The sequence below is a fragment of the Oryzias latipes genome, chromosome 12 (genome assembly GCF_053564925.1).
Source record: "Oryzias latipes strain Hd-rR chromosome 12, Olatipes_Hd-rR_3.1".
NCBI classification, from domain to species: domain Eukaryota; kingdom Metazoa; phylum Chordata; class Actinopteri; order Beloniformes; family Adrianichthyidae; genus Oryzias; species Oryzias latipes.
The window spans coordinates 33,057,449-33,069,975 of NC_136248.1; the positions used below are offsets into that span (position 1 = coordinate 33,057,449).

Here is a 12,527-nt window from a genome sequence, read left to right on the forward strand (position 1 = left end):
CTCCAGATTATTCTGTCATCTGGTTTTGGTTCTTCATTCACGTCTCTACCATGTAAACAGGTTACATGGGAGAGCGAGCCTGAATTATTGATGAAGCGGAACCTCTCTCTCTCTGACAGTGCAGAACGGAGGGAGAACAGACAAAAAAGCAAAACATCCCGACAGAAACGAAGGAAAGGTTTTTTAAACAGCAGACGGGAAAGGAAAGAAGCAGAGTGTGGAGGAAAACAGGAAGAAAGACAAAAACAGAAATGTGAAGAAAAAAGACAACGTTCCCACAGAAAGGAGCCCAGGTGAGTCTGTCCTGAAGGAGAACAGCTAAAAGCAGAAGAATTTAGTAGAACCCACTAACCCTAACAGGAACAGAAATGGTCCTTAATCCTGAAATCTGGATTTTTAGACCGTTTTAGTTTAGGAGTAGCTTCAGTTTGGACCATGTTAAGGACTTGTTAGCCTTGAATGTTTAGCTAGTTCAGTGTGAAATCACTTTAGCTTCATTTTGATCTGGCTGAAGTTTGCATTCCCTTTATTTGTGCCATAAAAGTAGTTTTTTTAACTTGAGGACTAGTTTAGTGAAGCATTTTTACATTCTCACTTACAGTTTCCCCTAGTGGTGAATGTTGGAATTGTTGAAGTTCTCGTTGATCCAGATGTCTTGAGTTTGAGTCATGACATCAGACTGAACTTCAAGACTATTTATGGAAAATCAGAGGAAAGCATTTACGTTATTACATTTCTTTGTGTTTTGTAAAATACTACAGATGATGTTTTGACAGAATTCACCTTGATTTCTCTGGTTTGTCTCCGCTTCAGCTTTAGTCTGGAAAAACTCTGGATTGTAAAGACAAATTTTTCTTTTTTTAATTAGAAAAAAATGTCAGACAAGAAGGAAGAAGCTGGGAAGGAGGAGACTAAAAGTCAGCCTCCTCCCTCCTCGGTCTTCGTGGAGACGGTGATTTCATCAAGAAGGCAGGACCTGGTGTGCATCGTGTGTTTTTGCAGCTATGACCTTGCATCGCGGTTACCGCGGCGCTTGCACTGTGGCCACGCCTTCTGTCAGGCTTGTCTGAAAAGACTGGACACGGTGATCAATGAGCAGGTGAGCAATGACATCATCAGTACTCGCCTTGGTTTGTGACCACGAGTTGGGTGGAGCTGAGGGCCCTGTATCCAGATTTCCTGGTTCTGAAGCAGGTGTGGCTCCAGAACCAGATGCAGTTAGACTTTCTATAATCTGCGGTGTCCGACTGGGATTAGCGGCCCCTCATCCACTACCTTCTCTGGGCTGCCCAGCAGGATTCAGGAGCTGGTGATGTTTTTTCTGCATCTTCTTATCTGCGGTTTCTGAAGGGCTAGCCCGCCCCCAGGCTAACGCCCACTTTCTCAGAGGAGCTAGCGATGATCGGCTAAACGCTTTCATTTTCCATGAACAATATGAACATCCATCTCTGCAAAAGTTCGGATGTTCTTTGATTTCGTGGGAGAAAAGCAGACACGATGCTGAGGCAGACTCTAGGATGAGTCATGAAATGGGCGGCACCCACAAGGAGATAAAGGCGGAGCCTCAGAGATAGAGTCGTCTCACTTCCGGGAAGGACAATGAGCTGCAAAAATAACTCATTTTTTATTTAAAAAAAATGTTCTTTTAGCGTGTCAAAGGTAAAATATAAAAATGTACATGGATATAGTTTACTCTGAGAGGCTTAGCATGATAAGGCCTTTAAATCATAGCAATAAAAAACATTTTTTCATGATTTTCTTGCTTTTTTATTGAAGTGAATCTGTAGGAGAATCTTATTTGACACAGGACACATTCAAGAAACTTGAATCTACTACTGTCAAAAGTAAAATAAATTAAATTAGTTAGTTAGTTATTAAATAAATTATTATAAATTAGTTAGTTAAATTAAGCAAACTCTATAAATTGATGTCAATGGTTTGTGTGTTCTCAAGCTACAGTTTATAAATAAATTGCTTAATGATTAAAAAACAAACAAACACATAAAGTGTCTTTGGTTAGCAGTGAGGTGAAGCGTTGCAGCTTCTGCTGAGTTTGCAGGCCCAAATCACTCTGCAAGTAGGGATGTAACGCTTAATGGATGACTTCATTTACCCAACCTGATCGATCTGAGGCAACCTGATCGATCTGAGGTGTGAAGGAAAGGAATCTGGAGGGACAGATGGTGGTGGACTTTGCGAAGAGGATGGAAATGGCTGTAGTCAACACTTACTTCCAGAAGAGAGAGGAACATAGAGTGACATACAGAAGTGGAGGTAGGAGTACCCAGGTGGACTACATCCTATGTAGACGAGGTCATTTGAGAGAGGTTAATGACTGCAAAGTGGTGGTAGGAGAGAGTGTAGCCAGACAGCACCGCATGGTGGTGTGTAAGATGACTCTGGAGGTCAGGAAGAAGAAGAGAGGGAAAACAGAAAAGAAGACCAAGTGGTGGAAGCTACAGAATGAAGAAACTTGTGAGGAATTTAGGCAGAAGTTGAGGCAGGTCCTGGGTGGTCAGGATGAGCTTCCAGAGGACTGGGAAACTACAGCAGAGATTATCAGGGAAACAGGTAGGAAGGTGCTAGGTGTGTCATCTGGAAAGAGGAAAGACGGTAAAGAGACTTGGTGGTGGAATGAGGAAGTACAGGACTGCGTCCAGAGGAAGAGGTTGGCTAAAAGGAAGTGGGATGTAGAAAGGACTGAGGAAGGTAGACAGGAGTACAAGGAAGCGCAGCGTAGAGTGAAGAGAGAGGTGGCAAAGGCCAAACAGAAAGCTTACGATGAGCTATATGACAGGTTAGACACAAAGGAAGGAGAGAAGGACTTGTACAGGCTAGCCAGACAGAGAGACAGAGATGGGAAGGACGTGCAACAGATAAGGGTGATTAAGGACAGAGATGGAAAGGTGCTAACAACCCAGGAGAGTGTACAGAAAAGATGGAAGGAGTATTTTGAGGAGCTGATGAACGTGGAAAATGACAGGGAAAGAAGGGAGGAAGATGTGGTTGTTGTGGAGCAGGAAGTAGCAGAGATTGGAAAGGATGAGGTTAGGAAGGCTCTGAAAAGGATGAAGAGCGGAAAGGCAGTTGGTCCTGATGACGTACCTGTGGAGGTATGGAAGTGCCTAGGAGAGACAGCAGTGGAATTTCTAACAAGGTTGTTCAATAGGATTTTAGAGAGTGAGAAGATGCCTGAGGAATGGAGGAGAAGCGTTCTGGTCCCAATCTTTAAGAACAAGGGTGACACGCAGAACTGCAGCAACTATAGAGGAATAAAGTTGATGAGCCACACAATGAAGCTGTGGGAAAGAGTAGTGGAAGCCAGGCTTAGGAAGAAGGTGGAGATCTGTGAGCAGCAGTATGGTTTCATGCCCCGTAAGAGCACCACTGATGCCATTTTTGCTTTGAGAATGTTGATGGAAAAGTACAGAGAAGGTCAGAAGGAGCTGCATTGTGTGTTCATAGATTTAGAGAAGGCGTATGACAGGAGCTGTGGTACTGTATGAGGTCGTCTGGAGTGGCAGAGAAGTATGTCAGAGTAGTTCAGGACATGTATGAGAGAAGTATGACGGTGGTGAGATGTGCTGTAGGTCAGACAGAGGAGTTCAAGGTGGAGGTGGGACTACACCAAGGATCAGCTTTGAGTCCTTTTTTGTTTGCTATGCTGATGGACAGGCTGACAGACGAGGTAAGACAGGAATCTCCCTGGACAATGATGTTTGCGGATGACATTGTAATTTGCAGTGAGAGTAGAGAGCAGGTGGAGGAACAGCTAGAGAGGTGGAGGTTTGCTCTGGAAAGAAGAGGCATGAAGGTCAGTCGTAGTAAGACAGAATACATATGTCTGAACGAGAGGGATCAAGGTAGAAGCGTTAGGTTACAGGGGGCTGAGGTGAAGAAGGTGCAGGAGTTTAAGTACTTGGGGTCAACAGTTCAGTGTGATGGGGAGTGTGGAAAAGAGGTGAAGAGGCGAGTGCAGGCAGGTTGGAGCGGGTGGAGGAAAGTGTCAGGAGTGTTGTGTGACAGAAGAGTGCCAGCAAGACTCAAAGGAAAGGTGTACAAGACAGTGGTGAGACCAGCTCTGCTCTATGGGTTAGAGACGGTAGCAGTGAGACAGAGACAAGAGGCTGAGATGGAGGTAGCGGAGATGAAGATGTTGAGGTTCTCCTTAGGAGTGACCAGGTTAGACAGGATAAGGAACGAGTACATCAGAGGGACGGCTCATGTTGCCTGTGTTAGCGACAAAGTCAGAGAAGCCAGACTGAGATGGTTTGGACATGTTCAGAGGAGGGATAGTGGATATATTGGTAGAAAGATGTTGGAGATGGAGCTGCCTGGCCGGAGGGCAAGAGGACGGCCAAAGAGGAGATACATGGATGTCTTAACAGAGGACATGAAGTTGGCTAACGTTAGGGTAGAAGATGTTCATGATAGAGTGAGGTGGAAAAGGATGATTCGCTGTGGCGACCCCTGATGGGAAAAGCCGAAAGAGAAAGATCGATCTGAGGCAAGTTGTTAATCAAATGGAATCGATCCAAACCATAAGAAAATCGTTACAAAATGACATGAATTGATCAACAATGGATTTTGGAAAATACCATCTGGATTGAGCTACAGTAGGTTTATTTCACTGTGACGTAAAAACGACCAATTGCACAGCAGGCAACACACGTGTGATGTCATCAACACGGATCAGTCCATCATTCCAGTCCAATGTGTGGACAGACTTTGAATAAAGTCATGTGACCATCCAGTGTCTAGAATGTTCTAAGAATGTTCCCTTTGGATTCTTTGGATGTGGAAAAACAACAGTGGTGAACTTTAGGAAACTAACATGTGAATGGATTTGACATTCAGTCTAGTTTACTTGTTGGTTTGGACACAGATTTCATTTAACTTGATGATCTGGAAGAAATCCAACAATCTGGAAAACTGATCAGTAGCAGGAATTTCTGTCTGAGTCTCACTGCTGGAAGTTTCGATGAAGTTCTGGATCCATTTTAGTTCAGGGAATCAGATTCATTTGGACCGTATAAAAAAAAATTGATTTGGAATCGGCTCGTCGACCAAAAATTTAGATATGAATGGATTGGTTAAAACCAATGGTTACAGCACGATCTTAGGGTGGCAGTGGCTCAGGTGGTTGAGCAGGTTGTCCAATGATCAAAGGGTCAGCCGGTCAATCCCCGGCCAACTGTGTCCCTGGGCAGTACACCCCCCCTTTCCTTGCCACTAGCGCGGCTCAACCGGTGTGTGGACCCGTGTGAATGTCTTTGTGATGGTCAGAGGGGCCGTACACTGTCGGTCTGCCCCAGGGCAGCTGTGGCTACATCAGTAGTTACCATCACCAAGAATGAATGAATGAATGAATGAATGATGGGAACATTGTAAGAACTTTGAGCGTCTGGAAAAGCACAGATAATCTAATCCATTATTGTTGTTATTATCTGTAGTTTTCTTTAACCCTCATCTTTATCATCAATTTATCCCTGCAAGTCCTGCAAATTGCAAGAATAAGAGGGAGGCTGCTGTGGATTAAATGTGAAGAAACTTAGAACTGGTCTGCATTCCCATTTCTTCAATTGTTTTGTGCTTAAATTATTGTTGTGTATTTAATACCATAAATGACCCAGAATGAGACAATGCTAACTTGTTGGTAAAGGTGAAGTAACTGCATTGTATGCTGCAGAAGTGTATCATATTAAAGATTGTTGTTTTCACTGCTGTCTTGTTTCTCTTTAAATTTGCCACGTTACAAGAAGTAATCAGGCCAGAATATGTTTTTACAATTACAATAGCATTGTCTCATTTGGTCAGAAGACAAAGTGTGTATGTACACTGTACAGGAAGGTAATACGTGATCATACCCAGCATTTAGTACTGAAAGTACCATGTAATAGAGTGGAAACAGGGCTGACTTTCTTTTACAGTCCAGTTTCATTGTACTTAAGGGGTAGTTGTGGTAAATTCATGGTAAATACCATGAAACATACGCGTGCAGACTTAAATTGAAGGAACTTTATTTGGACTTACCTTGTTCTTACATGTGTTAAGTACCACAAAAGACACCTTTGCACAACATGTAAATACCCAGTAAGTATATTATAAATACCCAGTATGTACCACATAAGTATGAATCAAATAGTACCACATAAATACACAGCAAGTACCATGTAAGTACAGAGTAGACACAAAAAAGTACCATGTAAGTACCCAGTAAGTCCCATAAAAAGTACCATGTAAACACCCTGTAAGTACCCAGTAGTTACACAATAAATACCATATAAATACCACTTAAGTACACTGTAAGTACTGTACTCTAAAAGGAAGCGTTACCAATGGATTTCTCGTTTCTGATCTTCCTCTGAGATCATTGTTGCCCCTCATGGACGCCTTTCACTGCCCTCGGTCACATCAGCTCTCTGTCCTCCAACTGGCACCGGTGATGTCCATCAGTGGCTCATAGATGCGTTCACTGACATTGTCTTCTGTCTTTAGCGGCACATTCAAGTGTTTTCCTCAGGGTTCTAATCCCATCCTCATCATGGTGCTCAGCTGTGACATCTTTACTAAATTTGAATGTCTTCTCTCCTGTTTGGAGTCTATAACAGCGACAGCTTTGTGCTCAGACTCTGGCAGAGGCTTTAATATCAAATCCTTTAACCCTTGTGCTATCGTAGATGACCCCCCCCCCCCCTTCCATTGAGGTGTTCTCCCTACCATGACAAAGGTGGACAAAGGTGGAAAGATTTCATGTAATCCATGGACACCAGTGAAGATCACAAATCATTGAAGAAAAAAGGTTCAGAGCTCTGTCTAGTGGGTCTAGATGACCCCACTCCCAATGCTAAAGTGCCTGGGATAGAACAAGGGTTAAATGCAGTTTAGTTATTACTCAGACAGAAACTTTATTGTTTTCTACGTTTAGATAAGTACATTAAAAAACATTTCATGACAGATTTTCCTACCTGGTTGTTCCAACTTTTAGAATTTTAAGACAAAGAAAGGAACAACTGATTGCTTGGTACAATCACTGCTCCTTCAGATTTAGTCCCATTTCAGGAAAAAAATCAACACAAGCTGCTCATTCAGTCCAAACTTTGTCTCTTCTTTCTGGATCTTTTCTGAAAACTGCAGTGATCCAGTGAAGATGATTAAAAATTTAAACATTTGGAGAAGAAAAACATTAATATTTAAAAAGAACAAAAGCAGAAAAGCCATTTTCAAACTACTCATACAAATGAGGGTAAGACTGCAGCTGCAGTGGAGCCAAGCATCAATGCAGCTGCCAACCAGATGACGTGTGGTCTGCTGGCTCCGTCCACAGTCAGTCAGTGGTGTTATCCCTTGTTCTATCCTAGGCACTTTACCATTGGGGGTTGGGTCATCTAGACCCACTAGACAGAGCTCTGAACCTTTTTTCTTCAATGGTTTGTGATCTTCACTGGTGTCCATGGATTACATGAAATCTTTCCACCTTTATCCACCTTTGTCATGGTAGGGAGAACATGTCAATGGAACGGGGGGGGGGGGGGGGGGGTCATCTAAGATAGCACAAGGGTTAATGTGTGTACTCGCTGACATACACAGACACACTGACCCATTTTTGAATGTGGACTTTTTTCATTCTGCAAATGCATAAATTTTCACTGGAATGTGGCTTTGCTGCAGGCTAAATGTGATTTGCCCTCCCACCCCTGTAGGTGTGGATCCCCTGTCCTCAGTGTCGACAAAACACACCCCGACCCAGAGGAGGAGCTGCAGGTCTGGACTTGGACTTGACGTCCTTTCTGGGGGTCAAAAGCCAGCAGGCCTGCATCCCCTGGAACCCAAGTGGCAGAGAGAGGAGGCCTTCAGGAGAGATGGTAGCTAAGGGCAAGCTGTGGCTGGGGACGGAGGAGAATGATTACAGGAGGTCACATGGAGGTCTGGCTGAGCCTCGCTTCCATCACTATGGCAACTGCTGCCCACCTTTGCCCTGTTCCTTATGCTGCTGGTTCTGCTGCACATGGCGGGGTAACTGACTCTTTTGACAGAAAAATCGCACAAAATCAAAAGCCAGAAATAAAAACAACTGAACCGCTGTTTCTGCTTCTTGTCTGTGATTTTTCTGTGTTGTTTCCATCTGTGGAGCAAAACTAGCTTCTCCTCCTCTGCCCTTACCGCCTCCGTCTGAATCCGCCTCGTCCACAGCTGCTGATCTTCTGTAGTTCTCCAGACTCCATGAATCCCTCAACCAGATTCAACGTGTGTAATCCATGGACACCAGTGAAGATCACAAATCATTGAAGAAAAAAGGTTCAGAGCTCTGTCTAGTGGGTCTAGATGACCCCACTCCCAATGGTAAAATGCCTAGGATAGCACAAGGGTTAATGTTCATCAAAGCACTTCCCAGCAGAAACGGGTCAGAACTTTTGCACACAGAACAGAACTATTTCTGTTTACAAAATAAACTCGGACAGACTCTGGATGTTCTTCTGAGCCAGTTCAATCGGTTGGGTCCAAATGTAAAAGACCAGCAGAAACGGACCCCAAGAATCAGAGGGACAATAGTCCGTAAACATATCAATTCAATTCAATTTTATTTGTATAGCCCAAAATCACAACAACAGTCGTCTCGATGGGCTTCAAAGTAAAACATGAACTCAAAAGGATCACGAATACAAAGAGTTCAATAGAAAAATACTAAAATGAACTAACAAAACTGACTAAGCTATACTGGCATCCCTGCCCTTAGACCCCCCTTCACGGTAAGGAAAAACTCCCAAAAAAAACGGATTCCGGAAAAAACGAAGAAACCTCAGGGGTGAAGAAGGAGGGATCCTCCCCCAGGACGGACAGGCGATTTACCAGAAATCTTAGAGAAGAATTAACTTATCTAAATCTACAACTACATATATAAAAGTCCATCATTCTGAAATATCAGAATCAGAATCCTTTTATTGTCATATGTACAGCTTTTACACTTACATACGAGATGTGTTCTAGTACAACCCGAACAAGATCAGACATGCAACAAATACACACATACTGCTCAGAGTTTACTGAGGCTGCCGCTTCATGGGATGTGCACCTTAGCTGATGGCAACAATGGTGGCAAGAAACTTAGACGGTGTCAAGGGCAGCCATTGTGTGTCTCAAACTTTTATTGATTTGTCAGAACGTTCTAGAAGAACCATCACCCCATGACCAGTCAGGTATCCAGGTCCTGCAGTTCTGAGCGCCCATTATTTTAGTAGAACTTGTGAAAGGGGTGGAGTCTCCAGCAGAGAAGCAGAGGTCAGAGGTTACAGAGGTTCAGGGGAAGATAGTTGTGGTCACTTTGAAACTTTTGACTCTAAAACTGGTTCCAGCGTTGTTTGACAGGACTTCTTCTCAGCTGGACTACGCCTCGCTCATGACCATGGTTTGCTCAAGTTGATTGCAGAAACAAAATGGCCTCGTGATGTAGCGTCCTGCCCTTCGTGTTGTTCCCCTCTGGCTTTTGAACTCTCTTTCCGTAGGAAAATAACATGGATCCAGTCCCTGCATCACTGCCGCAGTGATGTCACTTCCTCCTCCTGCAGCGGTAGCAACAGCCCCTTTTCTCCTCTTCCACACCTTCATCTTCCTTCACCATATATGAATCCTTGTGGGCGGAGCTTGAAAATGTGTAAGATGTATCATTGCTGCTGAGAGCTGTTGGATTTGCTATTACTGTACTGCCCCCATCAGAGGGGCGGAGCTTTGCCCTCGGGATAGTCACCTGACCATATGGATTATCCAGAGAGACATTGATGTTTGATGACATTGTGGAGGCGGAGCAGAGTCCAGTCAGTGAACCAACCACAGCAGGAAAGGCGGAAATAGGAAGCAGGACCGTCAACCTGTGATGAGACCAGAGAGTTTTTAGAGGTGAAGATCTGTGGAGAACTTTTTGTCAAAACTGAAGCTGCAGAGAACATCAGAAATACCACACTTCCTTCAGCTCAACTCATTGGTTTATTGGGGAAATATTCTGGTTTTCATTTCTGGATTCTGAGCATTAATTACCGGCGGTTGCAGTTCCCCAAAAACTACCAGAGGCTGAAAGGAGCATCTTCCCATCAGAAGTTAGACGTTTAAACCAAAAAAAAATTAAGTTAAAAGTCTGATTACTTTTCCATCATTATTGCTTCATTTTCTATGTATTTTCTATTTAGGGTCACGTTTGTATCTATGTGTGTGGGGGCTGTTACATCAGCCATTTTGATTTGATGGAGGGGGGTTGATCTGAAAAAACTACCCCTCCCAATTTAACCTTTTTTTGGAGACTGAAGAAACTGTGTCACTGTGTGTCCTTCCCGCCAAAGCCTCGTCTCCATAAGTCTGTCTTTACGGACAACTTCTTCTGCTTTTCCCTTCAGGGTCTCCACAGCCAATCAGCTTCCTCCGTCTGTCTCCTGCACCCTCTACCAGCAGCTACCTTCATGTTTTCCTTCTCTGCATCCAGAAACCTCCTCTCTGGTCTTCCTCTAACCCTTGTGCTATCCTATGGACTTTAACATTGGGAGTGGGGTCATCTAGACCCACTAGACAGAGCTCTGAACCTTTTTTCTTCAATGATTTGTGATCTTCACTGGTGTCCATGGATTACATGAAATCTTTCCACCTTTATCCACCTTTGTCATGGTAGGGAGAACATGTCAATGGAAGGGGGGGGTCATCTAAGATAGCACAAGGGTTAAACATTGTGCTATCTTAGATGACCCCCCCCCCCCTTGCATTGATGGGCAACGTCCCAATGTTAAAGTGCCAAGGATAGCACAAGGGTTAAAAATGAGAAGCAGATCTAAACAAAACAAACTTGCAGCTAAACCAGGAGCAAGCCTTGTCCTGCTCCAGGCTCACGCGACTTCCTGTATTTGAACATGGTTTATCTAAATGTCTTTGTGGCCTAGATCAGCGTTTTTCAACCTTTTTTGAGCCACGTCACACTTTAACCTTGACAAAAATCCTGGCACACACCAAAAATCCCCAAATTAAAAAAGGAGAAACTCCTAGTCTGTATTTATCTACAGTCCCTCCATGATCTCACATGCATTTTTGTGATAATTGTGGCAGAAAAAGCTGGAAGCTGCAGCTGCTTTTTTCTAAAAGAAGTACTAAAAGTTAAGTTAGAAGATTTAAAAACTGTTTGATGAGTGTTTGTTGTTGTTTCAAGACGTTAATAGAGACTCATCGTGTGCCCAGACGCTGTGACTTTAACCCAATGCATCATGGGAGATGTAGTAGAAACAACCGCTAAACGCAGAAAGACTCGTGTCTCTGAGCGTCATCTTTTTTTTCACTTGTTCCACGGTCTGACAGCGGGTCCCGCGGAAAGCTACACCGCTAAAGACGAGCTTCAGCTGTTTTTTTTGTTGGAAACTTTATTGGTCAGTCTGATGACGCGTGATTAAACTTCTAAGAATGATTTGCGGAGACAGTTAAAGGGGCGGGACTTTTCCTAAAACAACTGATGAAGCTGCGGCTAAATCGCGGTACCGTCATTCTGATCAAAATGTCTTAATAGAATCAAATAAACACAAAGACAAAAGTATCTTTCATATTCCTCACTACTCAGTGTTTTATCAGGGCCTGTTTGGATGAACACAGAGCTGAAATCCTGGAGATGGAAAATGTTTTTAGATCACTCAACCCTTGTTCTATCCTAGGCACTTTAACCCCAATCTAAATTTCTCTGGTAGTGGTTCAGTCCAGATCATCCCAAACCGGCTAAATTTGTCTCTGGTGTGTTTTGAAAAGTCTGTGAGCGACAGATGCTTTAAAATGACGTTGGCCAGTACTGAGCAGAAACCTGCAGCAGAACCAGAATCACCACAGGTAAAAATCCACTTTGTGTTGTTGGTTTTTCCCAACTATCTCTGCAGAGAAACATGTTTTGAAGCCTGTGTCCCTCCCTTTGTACCTGAACAAGCCTCCCAGGTAACTCACCTGTCCACAGTCAGCTTCTCTTCCCGCCGAGAGTCCTCTTTGCGGTTTTCTCTTCCTCTCTGTGTTGAAACAATGACACGGCAGCTCGCTCCCTGGTCTGCTTCAAGCTCACTTGACCACCTCACCTAAACCTGTTCTACCAGTCAACACTCCCTCTCTCTCTGTCAGTTCATTTCTATGAAGCTCCCCCCCGTTCTCCAACAGGTTGGACAGAAACTGGTCTTTGCTTCATTCCTTTCATTTCTGGCTTCATAGACACACCCAGAGGGACTGGGATCAACACAGACGTAAAACCGAACCCAGCTAAAGGCATTTTTGAACAACTAGGTCATAGCTGAAGAATCCGGCTATTGATTCTGCTCCTTTTTGTTTCAAAAGTCCTTGACAAGTTTTCACATTCTCCATTTTCAGAGGAGCTGGACATCAACCGTACAATGTCTGGTTCTCATTCTCTACCACCTTCGGAGGTGTTTCCCATTTTGACCTTGGGGTTTCCAGTTCATATTCTGCACACATGTTCCTGTATATTATTCCAGCCACTTGATTGTGGCGCTCCATGTATGCTTTACCTG

General features: G+C 43.8%; 1 protein-coding gene and 1 long non-coding RNA gene across 2 annotated transcripts; one reads left to right on the plus strand and one right to left on the minus strand.

The window, feature by feature from the left end:
- Nucleotides 1–151: 151 nt before the first annotated feature.
- rnf224 (ring finger protein 224) lies at nucleotides 152–8,085 on the plus strand. The gene is made up of 3 exons (XM_011492844.4): nucleotides 152–293; nucleotides 869–1,099; nucleotides 7,704–8,085. The coding sequence occupies exons 2-3, from the start codon at nucleotides 875–877 to the stop codon at nucleotides 8,022–8,024; spliced, it is 546 nt and encodes a 181-aa protein (XP_011491146.1). The 5' UTR covers nucleotides 152–293; nucleotides 869–874; the 3' UTR covers nucleotides 8,025–8,085.
- An 835-nt stretch (nucleotides 8,086–8,920) lies between these two features.
- LOC105357611 (uncharacterized) lies at nucleotides 8,921–12,092 on the minus strand. The gene is made up of 2 exons (XR_911486.4): nucleotides 11,956–12,092; nucleotides 8,921–9,866 (listed from the first exon to the last, which is right to left on the minus strand). It is a non-coding gene; the product is annotated as an uncharacterized LOC105357611 (long non-coding RNA).
- Between the last annotated feature and the right edge of the window lie 435 nt (nucleotides 12,093–12,527).

Coding starts and splice junctions, on each gene's coding strand:
- rnf224 (XM_011492844.4), top strand. CDS start 875: ATGTCAGACAAGAAGGAAGAAGCTGGGAAGGAGGAGACTAAAAGTCAG. Junction 1,100..7,703: donor ACACGGTGATCAATGAGCAG/GTGAGCAATGAC, acceptor CCACCCCTGTAG/GTGTGGATCCCCTGTCCTCA.